Source organism: Thunnus maccoyii, chromosome 14 (genome assembly GCF_910596095.1).
Source record: "Thunnus maccoyii chromosome 14, fThuMac1.1, whole genome shotgun sequence".
Classification (NCBI taxonomy): Eukaryota; Metazoa; Chordata; class Actinopteri; order Scombriformes; family Scombridae; genus Thunnus; species Thunnus maccoyii.
This window is the reverse complement of record NC_056546.1, coordinates 1224897-1252740: the sequence shown is the minus strand read 5'-3', so window position 1 is coordinate 1252740 and position 27844 is coordinate 1224897. Positions and strand designations below refer to the sequence as shown.

At 39.8% G+C, this 27844-nt stretch overlaps 1 protein-coding gene across 4 annotated transcripts in view; it reads right to left on the bottom strand.

The window, feature by feature from the left end:
- The window catches only part of LOC121911181 (multimerin-2-like), a 36250-nt gene extending 9054 nt beyond the window's left edge, over window positions 1-27196 (bottom strand). The window contains exons 1-5 of one of the 4 annotated variants that reach the window (XM_042432434.1): window positions 26972-27196; window positions 13317-13423; window positions 9731-9817; window positions 4633-4903; window positions 4472-4584 (exon numbers count right to left, since the gene is read on the bottom strand). In XM_042432434.1, the coding sequence (XP_042288368.1) occupies window positions 4472-4584; window positions 4633-4903; window positions 9731-9817; window positions 13317-13423; window positions 26972-27192 (799 nt within the window). In that variant the 5' untranslated portion in view covers window positions 27193-27196. Of the gene's footprint in view, window positions 1-4471; window positions 4904-9730; window positions 9818-11895; window positions 12133-13316; window positions 13424-26971 lie in introns of those variants that run through there. The other 3 variants (XM_042432433.1, XM_042432432.1, XM_042432435.1) reach the window with 3 other exon arrangements.
- Between the last annotated feature and the right edge of the window lie 648 nt (window positions 27197-27844).

Genomic DNA, 27844 nt, shown 5'->3' with positions numbered 1-27844 from the left:
TGTGTCGTCCTTTTACATCCTTATGTATCTCCAAACTTCAGTCTGACAGGAAGTCCAGACTCACCGCTGCAGGAAAATACAACAATAACAAACTTTTATCAGCATCTTCAGACGGCTGTTAACTCTTCATACTGTCACTCAGCTGTGTGTCAGAGTTCTTCATCAAACCAGAAATACTCTTCATCACCAACTGCAATAAATCAGCTGATTTAAAATAACCTCATCAAAGGATGAAGATTCGCTCGTATCAACATGCAGATGATGTTTGATATCAGATATAATCAACTGGACTCATCAATACTTTACTGTGAAACGCTGAGATCGGTCTCATCAGACGGAGAAACAACAAACTGGAACTTTTAGAACTTTTTGTTTGAGGGTTAATGTTCAGGTTCAGTTTGAGGTGACGAGCTCAGGAATGTTTCACGGTGACGAAGGTCCTCAAAGGTACAGAAAGACAAACGTGTGTGTGTGTGTGTGTGTGTGTGTGTGTGTGTGTGTGTGTGTGTGTGTGTGTGTGTTTGCCTTCAGGTCACAGCTGTCACTCTCCTCAGAGACACAGTCCAGACACACACACACACACACACACACACACACACACACACACACACACACACACACACACACACACACACACACACACACACTGACCTCAGCCTCTTTCATCACAACCTGTTTTCATTACCACAAACCCATATGCTGCCTCGTACAGAGAGGTCAAAGGTCACAGTACACTGAGGCCAACATGCGACAGGAAGTTCCAGGTCACCTCCAAGCTGCAGATGAGGGGGGGGACGTTTGGTGGTCGAAATCAAACACGCTGCCTCAGCTGGCAGCGTTTTCTGTCTAATGACTGTCAGTGTGATTTACGGGAGGCGAGCTGAGCGACTTCCTGCTCGGACAGAAACATCGTCCGCTACACAAGCGTCCTCTGTGCTTCTGTTTGCTGCTTTTACCGTTTTGTTGTAAATGTCACAATTAAAAGAAAGAAAGACGACACTTTAATGATCCTCGCGGGGGAAACGGGGGCAACACACGAGTCTCAAAGCTCAAACTGATGTTCAAACTGTATTCCTGTGTGACTGTTGTCTAAAAAAAAGGTTTAATTAAAAGGTGCATTAATTAAGATTTGAGACATTAAGTAATGATCAGATGAATATCTCATTCATACTGTGCTGCCTGCTGTGTGTTCAGAGTACGGTCAGTAACCCCGCCCCGACCGCCATCTAGCAGAGGTTATAAAGTGGCGTGATTCAACCAGACAGCGATGGATGATCCTGCAGCCGCTACCGGCCAGACTGAATCCCAGACAGCACCAGTTAAACCAGACAGACGGCGTTTCTTTGCACAAAGAGAGCAGGACAGAGAACGAGCTGAAACAAGGATCAACAGGTTCGGTGTTGGAGAACATTAAAGGATCATTCTGGTGATTTTTTATATTTTTCTTCTTGTTAACAAATCTCATATTTGGATCCAAACCAACAATGAACTGATCTACAGAGGTTGTGATATGTAGCACAATAAGCTAGAGAAGCTGTAAACAGTTTTTGGACAAGAACGGAGGAATAAGATATATCAGGCTTTGATACACACACAATACTTTTCAGTAGATTGTTGAGAAAAATACAGAAAATCACCAGAATGATCCTTTAAAAGAGGCCAAAGGACTGAAACTTGACTTTGCTTGATGAAATTTATGACTGTGTGCTCTACCAGTTTCAAGTCTTGTGTCAGGAATGTAATAACTGTCGTTAATGAGATCAAACAAACAAACAGCAACGAAAAGAAAAACAGCAGAATGTTCCTTTAAGTCAGAGGTCAGGGAGAACAGAGCACTGTGGGAAAACAGGCTCCATACAGGACGGAGGAAGTGTGTGTATGTGTGACATAATGCACATGCTGGTCTGGTGACTCAACAGGGATAATATAGTCATCTTATAGTCACATGCACGCACACACACACACAATGCTAGGACAGAAGAAAGGGAGGATTTCCTGCGGAGGAAGTGTGTTTATATGTGTGTCACTGCAGAGGAATGAAGCTCGATGTGAGTTATAGTTATAGTGTTTTAATGCAGCTCAGTGTTATAGTTCGCTGGTAGGATGTGAAGGAGACATGAGGATTATTAATATCTCATCCTTCTGTCTACACACTGAGATGCAGACTCAGGGATTTCCCAACTGATGAAACATGTGTAAGACCAATATGTTGGGGGGGGGGGGGGAGCAGTGGTCGAGAATGAATGAAGAGAAGGAGTGCTGGTAGCGAGAATGCCAATGAATCTGATCAAAAAAAAGTTATTTTCTGATTGTTTCACAGCGGTTACGCTCTGGAGGTCAAATAAACACACCCACACCCCCCCGCCCACCTCCGCCCGACCCTGCAGCTGAACGCCACACCATCTGATTTGGTCTGAATACGGCCTTACTGCTAACCTTTTCCTCTGCTCATTCTGATGCTCGCTCTCTCGCTCTCACCACTAACTCGCTTACACTCTTGCCCTATTCCTTAAAAGGAGTTACGCTACCTGCAGTTTCCCAGGCAACGACACAGATGTTGACTCGACTTGACTTGACGTGTTTCGACACAGCGCTGTTCAGAGGCTCCCAAACGCGATTGATTTCCAAATGAATGGATATTTGGCGTTATTTTTGGCATTTAAAAAAATATTTTTTGTTCTGGCGGGGGTTCTCGTTGGCTTGGCGGCCCGCCAGGTCTGTACTATTATAGGGGAAACACTGATGTTACTGCTTTGGCTGAATGGAAACCAGTTCTCCATCTCTGTAGACAGATAACTAACACTAATCTGTTGAATTAAAAGGACATTCATTCATTTAGTAGGCAGTATATATGACAGAACATAAAGCTGTGATGTACATAGATGGTAATGTAGTCCGCCATTGTTGTTGTGCTTAAAGTTCTTCTTTTGCTGCTTCTTTTTTCTAGTTTATGAGTTACATACTGGTACCAGCACCAGGTTCCAGCTGGTGGAAAAGAGGATATGTGGGGTCGTTATAAAGGTCATTGATACTACTTGGTTTGTTAGTGCTCCTGGTTGTCATAACGACAGTCATTAGAGTCGTTGGAGCCACATGAAGCCAGATGTGAAAGGTTGTTAAGTCTCCTGGGAAGGAATGAAAGGACAGCGTTGTAGTTGGGGTTTTTTAGTGATGTCAGTGATGGTTTCTCTGTTTAGACGTAAACAAACCATCTGTCTTAAATGTTTCTTTATCTTTCAGGTGTAACTGCTGAGTCTCCACCTGAGGACACTGTGTTTCTCTGTTCATGTGAGCTCCTGACTGCTGTGAACTCGACCTTTAAACGCAGCAGCGTCCTGTAATGACGTCTCATGGCAGCAGAGGTCGCTGTTTCCGATGCTCAACTAAAGTTACACAGCCTCACTTTAAAGATTCATAACGATTCTCGAATTACAAACAAGAACCATCTCAGAACTCTGGAGGATATTTACTGAGAGTTTGTGGCTCTTTTTTTAGGGGATAAAAGCTGAATTGTGTTTCTCTTTATTTACTAAAGAGGAGCAGCGACAACACTGAAAACTGCAGGTTTGGGTTCATGCAAGACGTATTTTAAGCCGTTTCCCTTTAAATATGAGGAAATGTATATAAATATCAAACACTGTCGTTCAAAAATACTCCAGTACAAGAAAAGCCCTGAATTCAAAATGCTGCTTAAGTAAAAGTAAAGTAGTATTATCTGCAATTTGTACTTCAAAAGTAAAAGTACTCATTACGAAGACTGTTATATTATTACAGTTTATCATATTAATTGTTTCTATCACTAACAAATACATGTGAGAAAATTTTAATGTGGAGCCAATTTCAGATACTTTAGGTAGATTAATAATAATAATAATAATAATAATAATAATAATAATAGTAATGCATCATATAATATAAGTATACTATGTTTTTTATAGTAGTAGTAATAATAATAATAATAATAATAATAATAATAATAATAATACACTATTTATATGGCACCTTTCACACAGTGCATAACAAATTTAAACAAAGTAAAGGGCAGACAAATTTAAACAACAGAATATTAAAATATATTATTTTATGTGCAGTAAGTTTATGAAAACTAACTAAAGCTGTCAGATAAATGTAGTGGAGTGGAAATACTCAAGCACAAGTACCTCAAATCTGTACTTAAGTTACTTTCCGCCACTGGAAACTGAAATTTACCGTCTGAGAAAAACAAGTTTAAAATCTGCAGCAGTTTAATCACACAGACTCTATCAGAGAGAGACAGCAGGTGTGTTTTCATTCAACATTTTCAATTTGTGGATAAAAAAAACAACAAAAAAACAACAAAACTACAAAAAAAAAAAATCGCAAAATATCTCAAAAAAAGTCATCCTGATAATATGTGTAGTCTCAGTAAACCCTGTAGATGTTAATCTGTGACAGACTGAGTAAACGTGTCCTATAAGGAACCAGAACTCACCAGTAAGTGGAGGTTCCCGCTGCCGGTGGTGGTCGTGTGTGTCGGCGGGGCGGTGCGATCTGTGATGCGGGTGGCGGTCGTGGTCTTGGGGGTCGGCGGAGGGGCTGTGCGATGTGTGATAGCTGTCGTGGTCTTGGGGGTCGGTGGAGGGGTGGTGCGATGTGTGATAGCTGTCGTGGTCTTGGGGGTCGGTGGAGGGGTGGTGCGATGTGCGAGGGAGGACGTGGTCTTGGGGGTCCGAGGAGGGGTGGTGCGATGTGTGAGGGGGGACGTGGGTGTGGCCTGGGTCCGGGGTCGGGTGTGTCGTGCTGGTGTTGTTCGGGTTGTTGTTGTTCGGGTAGCTGGCGTCCTGCAGCTCGCCGACGGGCCCCTGGTGGTCGTTCTGCTCTCGGTTCGGGTCGCCGTGCTGCTGCTGGAGCGACGCGTGAACACCTGAAACATGAAGTTTCATCTTTAATAATCAGAGAGATGTAAGAAGCTGCACCTTCAAGGTTCATTAAATCATCTACAGCTGCAACTAATGATTGTTGTTGATTGATTGATCTATAAAATGTCAGAAATGTTTCCCAAAGTACAAGATTTCATCCTCAAATGTCTTGTTTTGTCCACAAAGATCTTCAGTTTACTGTCATAGAGACTAAAGAAACCAGAAAATATTCACATTTAAGAAGCTGAATCAGAGAATTTTCCTGATCAACCAACTCTGATAAACAACAACATGATAACTGAACGACTGCATCAAAGTAAAACAGATTAAACTTCATTATATTCATTATTTACTTCACTGTGTTTATGCTTTTGGCAGCAGGTTTTTCATACTAATAAAGCTTCATTGAACTGAACTGAGAGAGAGAGAAACAGGAAGTCAGTCAGACAGGTAGAGAGTGAGACGGAGGGGCTGATGGAAACAGGCTGATGTATTTGGGGATTTCTCAGTCGAGTTTCCTCAGTTTGTTTCTGGCTCTGAGTTGATTGTTAAACTTTCAGTCGGTGACAGAATCAGAGCGACGGCAGGAACACGGAGCTCCATGTCAGTGACCTTCAGTCAGCGCCGAGGGCAAAAAACACACGAACACTGAGAGAGAGAGAGAGAGAGAGGACGACGTCCTGCGGTGTCATCACATCCGTCTCCATCGTCCACATCAGCAAAGACTCGAGACCTTTCTGTCTCCTTCACTTTTATCATTTCAGCTCGACTTTATCACTAAAATCTGAACATTAATCTCCAGACGTGATGATCCAAACGAGAACAAATACATTAAATATCATTTTTTTTGGCTGAGGCATGAATGTTGGTTTTGTTTTGAATCACCAGCTGACTTGTTTTGGTTCTGTCATGTTGTTTCTGCCTTTTGAACGGAGCTTCAAACCATGTGTTCAAAACTCAACCGGAGCTTCCAGACAAACTTCCTCTCAGTTGTTCTGCTTGATGTTACACAAACAAATTAATTCTATTATTTTGTTTGGAGAAATGTTGGATTCCTTGAATATTAATCATTTCAGAATGTTTCTCAAATGTTATTTTGGAAGGTATATAACAAGTTTCCTCTTCAGGCAGTGAGAGTAAATAGTTGTTACCTGGATGTGACTCCAGTTCAACCAGTTACATGTGTGAGCTGGCGACGTCGCGGTAACTACGTCCATATTTTTATACAGTCTATGTGTAAAACGCGTCACTACTGGTGCGCCAGGGCGGGAGTGTCACCACAGACACCAGATTAAAGACTCTGTATACTGTGAAACACTGAATCAGCAGCGTGTGAACTCGTTTGGGAAGAAATAAATGTATTTATATGTAAAAGTTTTGCACTGCAGCTTTAAGTGTTGAGAGAAGTTCATTGTAGCTGAGAATGTTAGGAAGTGTGTTTTTGTTATAATACATTTGTCTTTATATTCCACATAATGTTATTATTTTATATTTGACTGTGTTGTTTGTTGTCAGATAGTAAATGTGCAGCTTTTATGTCTTGAATTGATGTTTGTCTGATTTTGTGAGGTTTCTTCTGTCTGTCTTAATAAAAATAACAAATAAAAAATAAATAATCCAAATGAGAAAAGAGAGGAATAAATAAAAATGTAAATATGCTGCAGAGAGTTTCTGAGTCTCTGCATGCTGTTTGGTTTAAATAAACATCTCATATATACTCCATATATATTTTTGTTTACAAATTATATTTTCCTCAAACTAAAAAAAACATCCTGATGGTTTGTGAGAAAAGTTTTTAAACCACCATTTCAACTTCTTTCAGTTCATGTTTAATTTCTGAGACATTTGAAAATCTTGAAAGGACATTAAAAAAATTTGTGGCGGCGATGCATCTCTCAGTGAACAGGAAGTGGCCACAATAATAGAAACACCTGTGCGGTCCGCTGCAGATCTCATCAGGCGTAAAAGGTTGTAAAGTTTATTCGTGTTGTCACACAGTTGATGACTCACCTCTGAGGCGTCTGAGTCGTATTTTGAAAGGTGTTCCTGTTATTGTGTCCTGTATGTGTTGATGATTTAATTACATGGACTCGAGCTCACAGGAAGTGGGTTCAATCAGAGGCGTGGTGGGAGCGGACTGTACCAATGTCGAGGTGTGTTACGGCCTCTTTGTTTGTCTTTCTTTGTTAAATCCAGCCTCTAAAGGCCAAAGGTCTATTTTAGTCTGACATTTTTCCAAAAACACGGACTGTTTTGATTCTCAGAGCTCTCCGAGCCTTTAATGGTAGAAATATTTCATGTTATGTGCTCTGAACGTATCCAGCAGTGCTTTCTGTTTACAGCTTTAACAGAACTGAAGTTAAACTGTCAGAAGATCTCATAACAAGGTTTCTGCAGCTTTTAAATTTAACATCTGTTTCATGGTCAAAATATGAAAGATATCAATAAAAACTGTTATTTAGCAAGTGCAATGTATTCCAGTGTCTTATTACTTCCTGACAGTATATAACAATCATTCCTAATAATAAAACTAGTGATTCATTCATCACAACCTGGACATGAACAAGCTGCAGAGAAACAATGAATGAACGGATGATTGATTAACCAATTAGACAATAATTCATTCATTTAAAAGGTCAGAGGTCTGGAACTGTACAATCAGGGATTTTCCAGCCAAGTTTTACTAAAAATCACATAAAAAAATTTTTATAAATAACATACACACAATATTTAAGACCTTCATGAATGAAATTTAGGACTTTTAAATAACTTCTATGGTCTTTTTTGAGGAAACTTAAATTAATGCTTTTTTAAGACTTTTCCAGACGTTCACATTTTACCTCCAAATGTCTCAACACTGAACTCTGAATGAGGAGGTGACGTCACAGTTTTGATGCAGAAGGTTGTAAATGTTGGAGGAAGATAAATGATGTTTTAACTGATCGTTAGACGCTGCAGTAGACGTCATAAATCTACTGAGGTGACCTGACGTACCTTTAAATTCCCTTTGAACCAAACTCTCATCCAAACAAAGAGCATCTAAACTTCATCTGACCCCAGAGGTGGAAAATAACTAAATACATTTACTCCAGTACTGTATTTAAATACAGTTTTAAGGTATTTGTACTTGACTTGAGTATTTCCATGTGATGCTACTTTCTACATTTCAGAGGGAAATATTGTACTTTCTACTCCACTACATTTATTTGACAGCTTTAGTTACTTTTCAGATGAAGATTTGACACAATGGATAATATAACAAGCTTTTAAAATACAACACATTGTTAAAGATGAAACCAGTGGTTTCCAACCTTTTTGGCTTTTGACGTCTTACAAAAAGCAGTGTGTAGTCGGGGTCACATTTCACATGTCTATGAGTTGTTAACAGCTCCACCAAATAGTGATTTTTCCCTCTGAACTTCTCACATGCTTTCATTTCAATAAATGTTCAAATGATCCAATATTTCAGCAAAAATCAAAGATTAGAGAAAAAGTCCAAAAACTGAAAACAGATTTGTGTATCAGAACTTTGTTTGTTCTTCTTTCCTCTCCCATTAATCATCTCACCACCCCTCAGATTTATCTGCTGACCCTTTGGAGGGGCCCGACCCCTAGGTTGGGAACCACTGGACTAAACTAGCTAACTGTATATAAAGTAGTGTAAACTAGCTCCACCTCCAGCAGCTACAACAGTAACATGCTGCTCTAACACTGATGCTTCACTATTAATAATCTAATGATGTCATATATAATAATATATCAGTCAGAGGGACCAAACCACTACTTTTACTGCAATACTTTAACTACATCAAGCTCATAATACTTATGTACTTTTACTGCAATACTTTAACTACATCAAGCTCATAATACTTATGTACTTTTACTGCAATACTTTAACTACATCAAGCTCATAATACTTATGTACTTTTACTGCAATACTTTAACTAAATCAAGCTCATAATACTACATAGTACTTGCAGTATTGGTTCTGCTGTATCTGGTCCTGGTAGTCTGAATCGTGTCTCTTGACTTGTGCAACAAAAGAAAACAACTTGGTTTCAGTGTGAAGTTGTGAGTGTGAGAGTACAGGGTCACCATGTTGGCAGCGTCTCAACTGTTCCTCTGAGTGTGTGTGTGTGGGTTGTATTATGGGATGTAGCTTTTCCTGCACCTGAGCACAGAGCAGCGACTCTCCCACCTACTGCTCCCTTTACTTCATCAGGTCCCTGTAACGTTAGTTTCTAATGTGAGGCGGCTGTGACCTCTGACCTCTGACTGCAGCAACAGTGTTTCTGAGTCTGAGTCACTGTGTTTACAGCAAGAGGAAGTTCGAGTGGGAGGGTGGGAGGGGGGAGCTGACCTACGAGAGCAGCTCGCCCACACCCTATTCCCCGGGGAAGGAGGAGGAGGAGGAGGAGGAGGAAGAGGGGACAGTCGGACCTTCTCCTGACCTGAGCTGAAGGTTTATGGAAGCAAAGCGTCGCTCTGCACTTCACAGCTTCCTCACTTTGTTTAAGAGGCAGGAATGAGTCAGACTGTTCTGACACTAAAAACACATCAGTGAGTCACTCCGCTGCACTGGTCACATGTTGCTTCATACCTGAAGACACAAGGCACTGTCGTTTGTTTAGAAACGACTTTGTTTAGAGTAAGACGGGTCTTAAAGAGACGTGTCTTTAAACTGGAAATCATGTAAAGATATTCCAGTAGAGTCCCAGAATAGAAATATAGAGCTGAAAATATGCGTCTTTAGAGGAAGACTTGTCATTTTGAATGTAGTCTAACTGCAGTCATGTCTGTCGGCGGCGGCGGCAGCGGTGGTGGCGGCGTACCTGCATCACGGAGCTCCTCAGGTGACCTTCGAGGTTCAGATCCTCCAATCACAGCCGAGCTTCCAGAATCCAGCTGAGTGTCAGGAACTGTCAGACAAACACACACGTTTATCACATTTATTCACTCCAGTAAAAAGAGGAGAGAAAATATCTTAAATACCATAAAAGCTTTTAAAAAGGTCAAAGGAAACACTTTTATTTATCTTTGAGAATATTTTCATTTGAGTTTCAGGAGAAACAAAAGAAAAAAAACTGAGTGCGGAGGAGAGGATGTCCTCCTCCTGATGTCTGGTAAACACTGCACTTTCCACACACACACACACACACACACACACACACACACACACACACACACACACACACACACACACACACACACACACACACACACACACACACACACACTCTGGACTTAATTAAGTTTGTAAAAAGGACGTTTAAAGAAACAGTGAAACAGTGAAACAGTGAAACAGTGAAAGTGACGGTGAGTTAGATCCTGTTTTTATTAATGAAGCTGAAATGTTTTTAATTACTCTTAATTATTCTAATTTATGACATAAAATAATATATATGGTATAACTGTAAACTGGACTGTTTAATCATATATTGTACATTATTATATTCGTATTATTTATGTAAATCATGTCTCAGTGCAGAGCGTGGTTAGCTTAGCTTAGCATAAAGACTGGAAACAGGGGGAAACTGCTAGCGTGGCTTCTGTGCAGTGAGCTCATTGGTTGGAAAGCTCGCTGTGACATAAAGACTCTGTTTGCATCTCGCTCCCACAAACATAAAATATCAAAATGCTCCTTTAAGAATCGGAGAGTTCTGAACACACAGACACATGTTTAGATTTAGTGTGTAAATGTGTGAATAAACCTCCAGAAATCTGTTTAGAAATCAGAGAGGAAGACGCTCCGTCGGTGTTTTACACTTGTGCCTCTGAGTTACAGTAAATAATTCATTAAACATACTGTGAGTGAGCTGATTGAACCAAATATAAAGATGAGCAGGAAGCTAACGAGGGACACGCAACCAAAGTTTGTGTTCAAGGTGATTAAACCCAAACTTAATGTATATAGAGTTATGTCTTCCATAGGACACTAACTCCATAATCATACAACCTTCTTGTCAGTGAATGAGTCATAAACATGAAATCTTTACGTCTCTACCGTCTATCCCATAAGATCATGAACGCAGCATCATTCAAACACCTCTCTGGACTCTTCATTTACTGTTTCTTAGTTGTTTTTACTGACTAAAGTCCATTTTCCTCCAGTGTTTTGGGGTGAAACACATGTTGCTGTTGAATCTTTTAAAAGTCTTTTTTTTTGTTGTGCTGTCAGCAGAACAAACGAACTTCCATTCAGCTCCATTGTGGTCTGGGTGAGGACGTCTTGATTTTCTTATAGCTTGACAAAACATCAGAACATTTGCTATCAGGCTGCAAGGAAAATACATGATTCGGCAAAAAAAAAAGCTGAATAGTTATTATGTAACTTCATGGGCTGTTATGGAGGTAGTCTCACGAAACCTGACTGGACAAACACAATGTTAGTGATGGAGGCCAAAATCCACAGTGTGTCCACACAGTCATTTAATATCCAGTATGAACAGGAGGAATGATTACAGACACCTGACTGCTGGTTTAACACACTGGGAACACTGGAAACACTGGGAACGCATCCTTCAAATGTGCTTTCAATAGAAGTGATGGAGGCCAAAACCCACAGTGTGTCCACACAGTCATTTAAAAGTAGATGTGAAGCTTCTATTCAGCTTCATCAGTCTGAGTTAGTCATATCAAGTGGATATCTGACACATTTACAGTCTTTTTAGCATCAAATTCCCTCTTTGTGTTTCCTCGGACAGTGTTTCCCTGTTGAGCTGCAGGTGGAAGTATAGTAACAAAAAGAGGAACTTTGGCACTAAAAAGACTGTAACGTTGAAAGATATCTACTTGATTTGACTCATTTGGACGCTGAAGCTTCATATTAGCTTCAGATAAACTTTTAAATACATTTTGTCCTCCATTATGAAGGGATCTTCTAATGGTCAGTATGAACAGGAGGAATGATTACAGCAAGAATTTGAAGACTGACTGTTGGTTTAACTTGATAAACTGTGAATCTGTGTGTTTGTGTTCAGCTTCTGACTGAACTCACCACAAACTGCACTTCTGTTGTTTCTCTTCCGTCTCCTCTCGTGTTTCATGAAGCTCTGCGATAAGCGCGAGGTGTTTTCGCTGCGCATGAAACGCTTTCAGCTCGTGCGGACGCGTCAGTTCGCGCCGTCTCGACCGAACACGCCGCTCTGTTCGCTTGTCGTCTGAACATCATGTTACCCTGCAGACAGCAGCTAACAGCTGAGTCACGTGACCTTTATATCAGCTAAACACAGGAGTCAGGTTGTCGCTCACAGGTGAATCTATGATTATCCTTCCTGTTTACGACCTCAAAGCATCATGGGAACAGTAGTTCAAAAACTGAGAGCACAAATATCCCTAAATGGAAAACAGATGACGAACAGAGAATGATAACAGGAGACAACATATTATTTTTTATCAGTATTTTTATGTATATATGTCTCTATGTGATATTTATAACATCACTGATGCTCAGAATCTTATAGACGCCTGTTGAGAACGTTGTTAATTTACTGAAAAGACTTGAATGTGATGTCAGCATGAAGGTATGACATCATTAATGTCATTTAATTTAGGCATCTACAGACTCTAATTAACATAATGCAGATTATCTCATCAGTTTATTTATTATTTATTGATTTCCTTCTTACATTAAGTAAAATAAATTCATTTAAACGGGCAGTTTAATGATGTTTAGTTTGGTTTGGGCTTTAAACAAAGTTAAATAACAAAATAGTTTTTCAGTTTTGTCAATATTTCTACGTTTTGATCACAGGTCAGTGACTCAATTATTGTATATTGTAGTTTTATTCTTTACTAATCATATTTTTATCTGAATGATATTTGTTGTCAGCTTCAGTTTTGTTAAAAGTAAATAACCTCATCAGAGGATCAGTTGATTTTATGTTCTTTTACTAAACATGATGTCATATCTTAGTTTTTCCAGACATCTTAGTAATTAATTGTGTCGTTTATTCATTTTTACACATCAACAGAAAGAGACGTCATTTACCTCTAACTACTAGTCAGAGATTAATTTACTTTTTTATAATTATGATAAAAATCTGCTTTATATTTTATATTTTTCTCCAAACTGATGAATCTCCTGACTGAACGACCACAATGATCGTCTGTGTTTGTCTTCGTTAAGATCATTTAGATCAAATTACCTCAAAATCTCTGAATGTGCAGAAAACAAAACAGACGAAACTGTACTGGCATCTGTTGGGTTCAGACTGAAGTACATTTACTCAAATACTGTAATACTTATGTACTTTTACTGCAATACTTTAACTACATCAAGCTCATGATACAAAGTCGATCCTAATGACACTTCAACACGAGGCGCCCTTTGTTGCTCGCATCTATCAGGTATCATCATCATAGCTGTTGTTGCTATGGCTTGTTGCCACGGTAACGGAGATGCTTCTCCTGACTCACCTGTGTCCTCGGAGTTCTGTCCTCCGTGTCCCGGACAGCAGCGCCACAACACGTCGGTGAAGATCTTCTGCGTCTGCTTGTAGCGTGGCCGGGTGGACAGCTTGTACCTGCACACACACACACACACACACACACACACACACACACACACACACACACACACACACACACACACACACACACACACATCACTGAGGTACATCCTTACACTTGAAACTAAAAAAAATACACTTGAAATTGAAAGATACAAAAACATGAATGAGACAGAAAACAGCTGGAAAGAGTCGAGAAGGATCTGATCTCCGGTCAGAAATAAATCTAATTTCTCCAAAATTCAAACTTTCCAGGAGGTGAGGTCCAACAGTCTGTAATCTGATCAGCAGACTGTTCAACGTCAACAGTTCTTATGGTATCAGACAGTCATCATGTACACAACGACAGAAACAGAAAATATTCACATTGAAGAAGCTGAAACAGGAGAACGAGGGTCATTTCTCTTAAAAATGACTCCGATCGATTAATCAATTATCAAAATAGTCAGTAATTAATTTCCTGTCAGATGACTAACTGATTAATTGACTAATTGTTGTTGTTCTAATTAAGAAGAATTAAGACACACCATCGCCACGGTAACCACACGCTTCTTCTCGAAGGCACACCAGTTCCTGCACAACACACGCACACACACACACACAGAGTCAGGATACTGATCCTGTGATAACATTTTCACAGTGTTTCAGGAAGACGGATGAGATAATGAAAAAGACTTCAGGAAACACACACACACACACACACACACACTCACAATCACACACACACACACACACACACACACACACACACACACACACACACTCACAATCACACACACACACACACACTCACAATCACACACACACACACACACACACACACACTGCAGAGTCGTCAACTGCTGCTGAATTTGCTTGTTGCAGTTTGTCGTCGTCTGCTTCCTGTTTGGGGTCAGAGGTCAAACACGGTGACCGTCAGCCGAGTGAATTGAATCTAAAAGAAATTCTCGCTCTCGGTTTTACTTTATTTGTGATTTTGGTCAAATTTTATATTCATTAATCAAAATTTACAAGCAGGAAATAATTTCATGTACCAACAAAAAGTAAACATTTTACAGCTGTTTTTTTTCCTGATTGTTTACCTGCAGGGATCAATACTGACACAGTCCTGCAGTATTAGTATCTAGTGACGACACTGTAAAGCAGCTCAGAGTTTAACTGCTGTGGTGTGTTGCTTTATACAAATAAACATTAAATAAATAAATACAATGTGAAAACCTGTAACACCTGTAATATTCACAAGGTTTTTATTAGTTGTGTCATGTCGGTGCTGCTGCTGTATTTATGTTGTATTTATATATTTACTTGTTGTATCAATAAAGTTTATTGTAAAAGAAATTATTTTGAATAATAATAATGTGTGTGAGTGTGATGAGGTCACAGGACTTCAGATGAGGTGTGTTTGGTGTTTTGTCACCCTGCCGGACCTCTGACTCACCACGTGTGTGTCCAGATTTTCTGTGTGTGTGAATGTGTGAGTGTGTGTGTGTGTGTGTGTGTGAGTGTGTGTGTGTGTGTGTGTGTGTGAGTGTGAGTGTGTGTGTGTGAGTGTGTGTGTGTGTGAGTGTGTGTGTGTTTGTGTGTGTGTGTGAATGAGTGTGAGTGTGTGTGTGTGTGTGTGGGGGGGGGGGGGGTCAGTCTGGATCAGATGTTTGTTGAGTGTATGAAGGTTCATCATCCTGATGCAGGTTTTGATGGTTTTTGTTTGTTTTTGTTGTTGTGTCAACAGATGGTTGTTTGTGTCGTGTTGGCTGCAAACATCCTGTTTACTCTTGTTTGTTGTATAAAGTATCTGTGAGCTGAAACTGAGAACCCCCCCCCCCCCCCCGAGCCGACCCTGCGTGGTGTTACTGTGTGTGTTTGTGTGTGTTTACTGGTATGTTGATGTTGGACTGTTTGTCTCTCGGCTTCCTGTCTGCTGACGGTGGCACCAACAGCTCTGAGAGTTTCGGCTCCACTTTCATGTTTCACAATCGCTTCTGTGTCTCTGGAAGTGACTCTTCACACAGACACGACACAACGTGGACTCCAGATGCCACGCTCGCTGAATCTCATAATCTTTTGAGAAATCCAAACACCATCGCCTGCATAATCTGTCTCACTCAGAGGACATTATACTGGGACCACACCATCAAACATCACTGGAACTTTTCCCCTGATGTCACATGTTCTATGTTCTGTGTTGACCCAATGAAAATATCCAGATGTTGATGTCAAATATCATACAATTCCATTATTATACATCTACCATCCACTTTGACCTCTGACCTCTGACCTATAACTAGCATGCAGTACATGAATATTACACATAGAAAAAAAGTTGCCTATGAAGATAATTTAGGCAGTGAAAATACTATCCACACACACTTTAAAGGACTCATATTCTGCACATTTCCAGCTCTATATTTATATTCTGGGGCTCTACTGGAATATCTTTGCATGATTTCCAGTTAAAAACTCCTTATTTATCTTCTACTGGTCCTTTATGCAGCCCCTCAGTTCAGCCTCTGTCTGAAACAGGCCGTTTTAGCTCCTGTCTCTTTAAGGCCCCGCCTCCTGATGAGCCCACTCTGTTCTGATTGGTCAGCTTTCAGGAAGCTTCCTCCGGCTCCGGAGGCTACGTAAACAAACTATAGTAGCAGGATTTCACTTCTTTTTCTCCTTCTTTACTCCAAATGTCAACTTCTCAAATCCATCTGTACATGTTGGACAACGTGAACAACACATGGAAACACCTTAGCAACCACCTTAGCAACCACCTTAGCAACCAAGGCTACAGAACAAACATTTATGAGCATGTGCAACACGCCAATGTCAGCGCATCAGCAAGGTAGACAAAAATGTGACATACAAAGTGTTCAGAGCAGGTTGACAGCCTGACTTTTGACTTGCAGGCAGCTTTTTTATATACGTTGCCTCAAGTTTCTGAACTTTGACCATGTTTAACATCCAACATCAGAACAGGAAATAAATAACACAAACCACAAAAAGCAGAATATGCCAGAATATGTCCGTTTGTGGGCATGTGTGATGAGCCGACGTCATCGCAAGGAGGAAGTAGAGGTAACTTAAAAAACAAAGGAACTAGGGCAGCTGAATCCTGGGCTTTGTCTTACAAGCAGCATTTTTACATTTGTCCACCTTAAGTATTGGAACTTTCTCATCATTTCTCATCTTTCCCCATCATGTCCCCTTTATCTTTTCACGCTGTCAATCCAAAACTAGATCTCACTACGAGACTCTTTGACTCTGACAGAGTCTGAAATTTAAGACCAAATTCTCACAATGTGAGACAAACCAATTAATCAGAACAATAAACGCCATCTTTGAATAAAGTTTAAAGGGGAAAAATCACTATTTGGTGGAGCTGTTAACAACTCATAGACATGTGAAATGTGACCCCGACTACACACTGCTTTTTGTAAGACGTCAAAAGACAAAAAGGTTGGAAACCACTGGTTTCATCTTTAACAATGTGTTGTATTTTAAAAGCTTGTTATATTATCCATTGTGTCAAATCTTCATCTGAAAAGTAACTAAAGCTGTCAAATAAATGTAGTGGAGTAGAAAGTACAATATTTCCCTCTGAAATGTAGAAAGTAGCATCACATGGAAATACTCAAGTAAAGTATAAATACCTCAAAACTGTACTTGAGTAAATGTACTTACATGCAGTAAACGTTCACCATTGTGGTTGTTTTACACTCTAAAGGCTTTTAAACTCTCCTGCAGCTCTTTCATGCACAACTGAGTTTCAACATTTGAGCTGCTGAGAGGAAATTTGGGGGATTTGAAGGCGCTGGAACAAAATCAGAGAGTGAATCTTTAATCTTCTTCTTCAGGTTAATTTATCCTGTCAGACTGAACGCTGGGCGCCAAATCACCCCTAACTGTAGCCGCCGGGATGTTTGTGTTTTATCTCTTTCTCTGCTCATCTGCTCATCTTTTCTCCTTCACGTGATACACGCTGCGTTCACGTGCTCCTCGGACGTTCCCGTTTCTTGAGTTGGGAAGTTGTTCTTCCGACTTTGTTCATGAGCTTGTAAGTCATAATGTGGAAACAACACGGACACTACAAAGGAGATGTGTTGTGTTTTGTCCCTAAAACCTCTAAAATATTGCTTTACCTGACTTGTTATCAGGGTTACACAACGTTACAAAGACAGCTTTTTATCATTTAAGAAACATTGCAAGAGTCAGACCCTTCCTTACTTTAAGAAACTCACTCATGTCTTTGTTTTTTCACGCTTACATTATTGTAAAGCACTTTATACTGGTTTACCAAATAAAACCATTGGTCGGCTGCAACTCATTCAAAATTCAGCAGCAAGAATTTTAACCAAAATTCTTAGCCTAAAGGCGAGGACCCTGTTGTTTTTCATGTGTTTGTTTCTTTGTTTCTTTCTTTATTATTACGCCACTTAAACCCTTAATTTGACCCCCTAAACATGCTCAAAAACTCACCAAATTTGGCACGCACATCAGGTCTGGTGAAAAATTTGATAAAATCTAAAAATTAACCCCTGAAGTGCCAAAATGTGCTCTCTAGCGCCACCTATGTAAGTAAAATGGCCGTCATGGCCTGTAGGAATGTCGTAGAGAGATCAAACCAAAACTCAATTATTTGTCTCATCAAGACCTACAAATCATACACTGACACCCCTGACCTAAATCCAACAGGAAGTCCGCAATTAGCCTTTCAAAATAAGACTTTGCCCCAATTTTGGCCACAAACAAACACTATCTCCTCCGAGGGCGTTAATGGTATCGACTTCAAACTTTAATAGGTGACTTATGACACTGTGCTGAAAAAAGTTGTTAAAAACTTTGTAATAACTTGAACGGTTTGGATTTTATAAGCCCTGAAAGTTGTAGTGCCACATCACCCTTACAATGTAAACCAATGGGGAGGCCATCTATGGGCATGGACTTTGTGTCAAACAGAGGCTTCTGACGTCTAAACTATAAGTCTGACCACTTTCAAACCTGTATCAATGGATTCGCCACAAAATTTCCTACTAAAATATGATTTTTAATGTTAGATTTGGCCAAAGTCATGGGATTTATGAGGATATTTCACCAGAAGCATACTATAAAATCCTCCTCTCCAACTGCTCCTGGTGATGTCACTCCCTCAGTGCTGTGAAACATTCCGCAATACACACTCATTATAAAATCACAGGAGGAGCAAGAAAAGACTTTAAAACTCACACTCTAATATCTCAAAAACAGTAAAAGATAGAAAAAACATGTAAATTCAAGATTTGTAGGTCAAAGTCTCGTGACTCATTTAAAGTTCAAATGAAGTTTGTATCTAAAACTATGTGGAAGCAGTAAATGTTCAAAAAGGTGTGGGTTCACTCACACTCTCCATTCAAATATATGAGTATTTTTCTGTGTCCAGCTGCAGTTACTTATTGTCTCTACACACCTGACAGTACACGTCAATCAAACTTTCAAAATAAAAGCACACAACATTTGTAAGAAATATCCCTCATTTTTAAAAATAATCTGATCCTGACGGGCCAGAGTGCGAGGTCCCGACCAACGCTGCTTACAGCTTTAATTATTGTATTTATGTTTCTCCTTTCTTTTAATATTATAATTTTTTTTTTTTTGCCTGCTTGTTTGTTTTTACCTCTTTCTGTAAAGCACTTTGAGCTGCATTTTATGTTATGAAATGTGCTATATAAATAAAGTTTATTATCATTTATTATTATTATTATTATTATTATTATTATTATTATTATTATTATTATTATTATTAATGCTAATAAATAACTTTTCTAACTAATTGAAGTTACTCTAAGTGCAACTAATGTTTACAACCTAATATTACAAAGTACATGTGAACAAAATATGTGAATTAGTATAGTAGTAAGTTTTTTGCCACATTTACTGTCGTCCGCCATGTTTCTGAATAGATGACGTCATATTTGGTTGTTAGTTGTCGTTCCGACTTAAAGAGGCGTTCATGTGATTTTTCCCAGTTGGGATCTCATTTTTCCGATTATTCCGACACCACATGAATGCCACAACAGATTAACCTCTGATACACTTCACAGCTCAGACTCCTTCTTCTGGCCTTGTTTAATAACAGAATTATCACCCGTTTATCAGTTGGTTATCTGCTTTGTCACATTTGTTCATTCACTGAAGTGAAAAAATGAGGGGAAAAAAAATCCTCTTCTGGATCCTTTGAAATCTCTCTGAGCTTTTGTTCTGAAGTAAAACACCGTTTGACCTCAGCAGTAAAAACCTTGTCATTAAAATGTTAAGTATGTGCATCATTTTCCCTTTAAAATGTGGACAAATAGGAAACAAACGTTTAATATCTACAGAGAAAACAACAATGCAAGAGGACCAACATTTTGGACCAAAAATGCTCAAAATCTTTACGGTAAGTCTTGTCTTTTCTGTCTCACAGTGTCACTCTGAAGCTGCTTTGTATTTCATTCTTGCGTGGGTTTGTTTAGGAGCTTCGTTCGAGAGCCTGATTCGTCCTGAGAGAGAGAGACGGAGGCCGACAGCAGCTGCAGGAGTCCGAGAGGTCAGATTCAGATTTGAAAGATGTTTGTGAACAAGCCAGAGTGAGAATAATGAGCCTGGAGACCGGAGGGATGTGTCGCAATCACACAGCGATCAACTTCTTCTGCTCTTAGTGGAGATAAAGATGTAAAGTTTGTCCTGAAGGAGAATCATTCACATCTAGAGGGTTCATCCTCTGGTGAGCAGGAATATCTGCAGTAAATTAAACACTTTCAGAATGTTTTACTCTTTTTTTTAATTTACTTCATTTATAAGTTTACAGCAGAGTTGTAGCAGTTCACACGTCTGTCCTCCAGGAGACGCTGTTCGTTTCCTGTTTCCTGTTTATTATTGTAGCCATGACGACGAAAGAAGTAGTGACTTTAACCCACAGCACGTTTCTTTAACCTTAACGAAGTGATCATTTCAACCCAAACCATCATCTTTCAACCAAACCAGACTTTAACCACAGTCGTTCTGGAGTCACATGATCAAACCACAGATCAGCTGAGGGGTGAACTACGAACTGAGATTAGTGGGTTAGTGAGATGTGTTGAGCCTGAAGGGTTTTCAATGTCATGAAGGTGTCTCTCTTTTAACCTGCTACATCACCATGGTAACTCTCTGTTAACCTGACTACATCACCATGGTAACTCTCTGTTAACCTGACTACATCACCATGGTAACTCTCTGTTAACCTGCTACATCACCATGGTAACTCTCTGTTAACCTGACTACATCACCATGGTAACTTATACTACAAACTGAACCTGGTCTGGAGCAGGTTATGTTCCAAGTTTCGGCTTAAATCAGCAATAAAAAGCGCCGTCCTTTCACTGACCACCTGATTTGCTGCAAAGTCTGTTTAACACTGCTGATACTGCAGCTATTAGAACACTGATTCAAAAATTGATTAGTCTTTTATCATATTTACTATTGATTTGATGTCATATTGTAAATCTGTAATGGTGCGAGAGGTTAGGGTTACTTGCAGGATGAGATTTTGTTACAATAGATAAAACTGTATTTGAAAAAAACAAACAAACAAAACTAATGAAGAAAAAAAAAGATGAATCTATTGATATTTATCTCAGATAATATTCAATCTATAATATTAATTTCACTTTGATTGACAGTTTAATGTTTAAATCTGCTGCATCAAGTTTAAAGTTTAAGAGCTCTGGATGTGAGAGGCACAGAGAATGCATATATAATATATATATTTTATGATATTAATAAATGAATGAATTCATTTTTTAATTGATGAATTTACATCAGCAGTTTTCAGCCAGCATTCCTCTCTCGCCTTATTTGCACCGACAGTGTTGCTTTTTGCTGTGATAATGTATTTATATTATTCATATCTCTCCGTCATAATGATCTGTTCCTGCTGACTGAAGTGATTGGTCCATTTTATGCGGAAAAAGAGTCAAATGATGCCAAACACCCCCTTTCATGGGGCCGCGCACAGAGCCTGAGCCTTATCTCTGATCGAGCCAGCTCACACAAAGAAAGCCTGGATATGTTGAACTGGCTTCTGGTCTAATTTGGAGGATTTGTTGTTTAGGAAACTTTTTATGAAGAAAAAAAAACTAAAGATGTTGAAATTTTGTGATTTTTTTCATCTTTATGTCTGTAAATGTTCAATCCGACTCAAATCTTCATATCTGAACGGACAGGAGAGATTTCCAGCGATGTAAGAATATAATAATAAGAGTCTTAGTGGTGTCAAAACATGTATCGGTTTTGTGATCGATCTGCTGATTGTAATTGTTCTGTATCAGCCGGCGAGGATCAATACGTTTAGTGACGTCAGAGCGACACGCTGCGTTGGTTCACACGCAGATCACAGCTGTGAGAACTTTTACTGGAGGAAAAAGTCAGAAATTTGCTGATTCTGAACAAAGATCTGAAGTTATAAGCAGCAACGTTTTTCTCTGGTTTCACAGCAGATTTACTGAGAAACGTCTCTGTTAAGGGGAGTTCTGCTTTATTTTTTCAGACAGTTCAGATTTCTTCAGCTGCTCCTTCGTCTTCAGAATCTCACCACAGAAGAAGAACTTTATCTGATGGTCAGATTCACGTCTCAGCGGCAGAGCGTCCCAACTTCTCTCTGGACGCTTTCATCTGCCAGCTGTGTGTCTGTTTCCTGATAACGTCTGAATGAGAGTTCAATTCAGCTCTTTGATCTGAATCTGCCTGTTCGCTGAGCCTCTTCTTCTTCTTCTTCTTCTTCTTCTTCTTCTTCTTCTTCTTCTTCTTCTTCTTCTTCTTCTTCTTCTTCTTCTTCTTCTACTGCTGCTGCTGCTCAGACAAACGGAGGCAGCAGTTCAAGCAGCCGACAAAAAAAGAACAAATACTCCTGTCACCAAAGTCAGCAGCGAGAGAAGAAGTACTCAGATCCTTTACTGCAGTAAAAGTACTAATACAGCAATGTAAAAATACTCCATTACAAGTAAAAGTCCTGCATGAAAAATCCTACTAGAGTAAAAGTACATAAGTATTATGAGCTTGATGTAGTTAAAGTATTGCAGTAAAAGTACATAAGTATTATGAGCTTGATGTAGTTAAAGTATTGCAGTAAAAGTACATAAGTATTATGAGCTTGATGTAGTTAAAGTATTGCAGTAAAAGTAGTGGTTTGGTCCCTCTGACTGATATATTATTATATATGACATCATTAGATTATTAATAGTGAAGCATCAGTGTTAGAGCAGCATGTTACTGTTGTAGCTGCTGGAGGTGGAGCTAGTTTACACTACTTTATATACAGTTAGCTAGTTTAGTCCAGTGGTTCCCAACCTAGGGGTCGGGCCCCTCCAAAGGGTCAGCAGATAAATCTGAGGGGTGGTGAGATGATTAATGGGAGAGGAAAGAAGAAAAAACAAAGTTCTTTGTCTCTAATCTTTGATTTTGGCTGAAATATTGGATCATTTGAACATTTATTGAAATGAAAGCATTAGCAGCCCTCATGACCAAATTTTAAGCTCAGTGATTGGCTGTTTGTTGCAGAAATGCACCTTGGGAGTCGTAGTTAACTTCTCCTGCAACATTTTTATGTCCACAGTCTTGTAGCTTCGACTTTTAAGAACCAGATATTTTCATCTTTTATTGTGATGATTGAATGTTGATCCAAACTGTAGAAGAACTGAGAGTCACTAACGCTCCATAACTTCCGTCATTAGCACTTCGCAACTCCGTGCAAACCAACAGGTGACGTCACACCTCGCTACGTCCATCTTTATACTGTCATTGGCTGGAATTTGTATCTTCTAGAAGTCCAAATAATCTGCTTTTAAATTCCTCCACAGCTTCAGATCGTCTCTTCTTGCAGCCAAACAAAAACCCTTTTTCCACCTTCACTACATCAACACTTAACTACCTGTTGACCTCTGACCCCTGAACCACAACCACCCCACCATCCCATGACCAATCAACCGCCAGCATGCAAAGATAACCCTTGAAAAGCTGCTCTCCATTACACCAACAACTGCCAGCACAAAGAGCTCCGTTAGTAAGCGAAGTCATTAAAGCAGCGTTTAAAGTGGGGGGGGGGGGGGGGGGGGGGGGTCAGCGATGGGGGAGGGGAGGGCGGTTATAGAGCTAATGGAGGGTTGTTTCCTTAAGTGCCTCCAGGGGTCTTTTTATCAGGGAATCTGTGGACGGGACTTGCAGTTTAATGTATGGATGTGGGTCAGCACGCTCCAAAAAAATGTCACCCGAGACATTTAATCCTCATATTTAGTCTGTCAGTCTCACCGCCTGTTAAACAGCAGATCAGTTCACTCCTGGAATAATAACAGTAATATTTAATGAAATGTGATTGATTCCAGTCACGAGCAAACAGGACTAAAGCTAAATGCTAACTTCAACATGCTAATACGCTGACGTTTACCATGTTTGCCATCTCAGTTCATAGTGTTAGAATGTGATCTGCAACTGATTCTAGTCTTTTTTTTTATGATCGGTTCCCTGCAGGGATCAATACTGAATCCACGTCTTCAAACTTCATCACACAGTCGACACAACAGCAACGATTCTGGATCAAACTGTGACACGTTTGCATCGTTTTCACACAGTGACACAGTTCAGTGACTACAGCCTTCATAGTTTACATCCTCACTTCCAAACTCAAACACTAACATGTATTCATACTGAGATACATCTATATTCAACCAAAACACAAGATGAAAACTTTCCTGCTGCGTTTCTATGACTCGTTCCTGTAGATACACTGTAGTACGTTCTATAGAGAGCTACACATCTGACTGTATTTACACTATATACACATTTATACACTATCAACCATTAAAACTACATAAACACAATAAAACAGTGATGCAATAAAAAGATCCTAAAAGCAATCCATCCAACAGTTGTTGCAATATTTCAGTAGAGCAGTGAACTGACTGATTTAACTCTCAGTTCAGTCGTGAAATAATAAAACTGCAGTCAGAGGTTTGTTTTCTGCTCGCTGTGAAACCTATGAGGACCGGCTCAGTCTAATACCTGGAGGATAAACACAGAGGACACCTACAGCCTGTCTGAGACTCATAAAATCAAAAAATAAAAAAAGGAATGCATGGTGTCTGGGTTGTGTGTCCGTGTGTGTGTGTGTGTGTGTGTGTGTGTGTGTGTGTGTGTGTGTGTGTGTGTGTGTGTGTGTGTGTGTGTGTGTGTGTGTGTGAGCAGCCTGGGTGGTATCAGCCTATTATATGCATGCTGGCAGTCAAAACATTAAAATGTTCCCTGTTTGGTACTTGTATGCATTAGGCATGACTCAGTGTGTGTGTGTGTGTGTGTGTGTGTGTGTGTGTGTGTGTGTGTGTGTGTGTGTGTGTTCTTGTACTACTATCTTTGTGAGGACCAATTACAGTTTTAGACTTTGACATTTTTGGGAAGTGAGGACATTTTGTCGGGTTCAGACTTGGTTTTAGGGTCAGAGTGAGGGGTTAGAGCATAATAATTTAATCCAGACCAGAAACAAACTTTCACCACAACTTGACTTTGATCACTTTTCGGCAGCGATGGAAGAAGAAAGTACCAAAACAACAATGTAAAAATGGGAAAAATCCTACTACAGTTAAAGTACAGCTGAGAAGTCGTTCCTTGGAAAGCGTTTGGAAAAAGGCGGGTACTGTCTATCAACAGCTGACTGACACAAGCGCAGAACTTGAAGCCTGACGGGATGGACTCTGGTGCTGTCAGTGATCCAGCTGCCTCGCACAGCAAAGACAATCAGGCTTTGACACATTTTACTGTTAAACTACATGAGATAAATGTGAGGGGTGTCGAGTAGGAAGCAAGATAAAACAAAGTTCTGCTACATACATTTGGATAAATTGTTCAGAATGTGTCTTCAGTCTTTTGTGAAATGTTGGAGAGTTTTACAGTTTATTTAATGTCTCTTTGCTCGTCTGAAACAAGACAAACAGACACAAATACTAACTGATGTTAGACAAACAGTTTAGGACCCGCTGGTTTAATCTTTAATGAAGCAGTTGATTTATAAACTCTCATGATGTTATTTTATGTTAAATCTTCATCTGAAAAGTAACTAAAACTGTCAAATAAATGTAGTGGAGTAGAAAGTAGAAAGTAGCACCACATGGAAATACTCAAGTAAAGTTAAAGTACCTCAAAACAGTACCTGAGTAAATGTACTTAGTTATTTTCCACCAGTGGTTTTGAGTGAAACGTCTCTACCCTGCTGCCTGCTGGTTGCTGCACTTAGTAAAGTTGTTGTCGGATGTTTGAGCTCCAGTAAAATATCTTGTTCCAAACTAGCAAAAAAAAAACAAGAAAGATGGATGTAAAGTAGGTACATTAAAGACATTATATGTGTTCATTTGGCCAGAGGGAAGTATGAGACCTTTGTGTTTGATCTGCAGTGTTTAACAAAACTAGAACCACAAAACTGAACCAGCTGAAGTCGACATATCAAGACTGTAAAAGATCTCAGACAGTACATGTTCCCACTGCTCACATTGTCATTATCTGACAAAAACTGAAGTAATAAATTATTTGTAAATTATATTTATTTGTATTGAAATACCAGTACTATTTATTATTACATTATTGTTTAGGAGAGAGAGAGACACAATAACAAGAGACATTATTGTTTGTCTCTTTGAAGCTGCAGCTGATCCGCTCCGGCAGCCCGGTCGACCAGCAACTTCACAAATCATGCACATCGTTATATCCGTTATATCTCTCTTTCACACCGTTTTCCACTGTGACTGATCTCATAAGATGATAAAGGCCATAAAATCATCTAAAAAAGATGGCCTTGCACCATTTGATGCAATTAAACCAGTGTTTCTGGCTTCATAGCTGAAGTTATCATCTATATTTTAAATTATTTGCAGCCTAAAGCTATTCAGGCACTTCCAGACAACTTCACTTATATGAGAGGTACGGAAGCTTCTGAGCCTTAATGTCAAAACATGTATTGACGACGGTGCCGAACGAACATTTTCATTGATTTGATCCCTCTCTGATTGAAGTAGAAGCGAGTGTTATACAGTTATATATTATATTATTGGATGATCATTAGGTGGTGCTATTTATCTATTTTAAATCAGCTGCTGTTGCATATCTACAATAATCCTTCATGTGATCGTTTTATCAGATTTTAAATTGTCCTGAGGATGTTTCATGAGAAAAGACATGAATGATTTATAACTGCAGTGTCTCTACTCTGAGATTTAAATAAAGTTTTGACGGCTCTTTTAATATCCAGTATGAACAGGAGGAATGATTACAGACACCTGACTGCTGGTTTAACACACTGGGAACACTGGAAACACTGGGAACTCATCCTTCAAATGTGCTTTCAATGTTAGTGATGGAGGCCAAAATCCACAGTGTGTCCACACAGTCATTTAAAAGTCTGTGTGAAGCTTCTATTCAGCTTCAGCAGTCTGAGTTAGTCATATCAAGTGGATATCTGACACATTTACAGTCTTAGTCGAAAGCGCCTCCAAACCAAAGTAAGAGAAGCTTTAATGTTTATATTTATAGATCTGGACTCACCCGCTCCGGGTCGGGTAGTTCTCTCTGTGTCCCAGCAGGGGGGGCTCCGTCGCCCTGGGGTGAAGCCTCTGGAGGTAAGGTGGGACCCCCCCCACTGCAGCTCTTCCTCCCCGCTCCTCCTGCTCCTCCTCCTCCTCCACATCGGGGTCTCTGGCTCTCACCTCGCAGTGAGCGCTCACCAGTAAGCCCAGTACCAGCACCAGCTCTCCCACTGCCACCATGTCTGCTGCTCCTGGTCCAGATCACTGAGTGGAGGCTCGCACGACCACCAGCTGCTTTTAAACAGCTGGAGGAGAGAGAGAGAGAGAGAGAGGTGGGAGGAGGAGGCCACGCCCCCCCCCCCCCCCCCCTCCAGCTATAAGCCACGCCCCCTGCTTCCTCTGCTGGCAGTGTGTTTTTATGGCTCTCTCTTTGTGAGGAGACAGAGGGAAAATCCAGAAGTCACAACCTTTTCCTCTCTCCATCTTTCAGTTTTCTCTAATCAGGTGTGAAAAGACAAAGTTTTATTGCAAACATACATTCATGTGTCGGCGCTGATTCACCCACAGAAGGGAAATAAAATGAGGAGAAAAGGTCAAAGCAGAGAAAGTTCTAACTGTGAGCGAAACCCGTCTTCATTCCTATATTAAATGTTTGTAATATGGCAGATTTAAAATGCCTTAATTAAAGGAGACATATTCTGCTTTTTGTGGTTTGTGTTATTTATTTCCTGTTCTGATGTCAGATGTAAAACATGGTAAAAGTTCATAAAAAAGCTGCCTGCAAGTCAAAATTCAGGGCTTCAACCTGCTCTGAACGCTTCGTTTGCAACGGTTTTTTCTACCTTGCTGATGAGCTGACGTTGGCGTGTTGCACATGCTCATAAATGTCTGT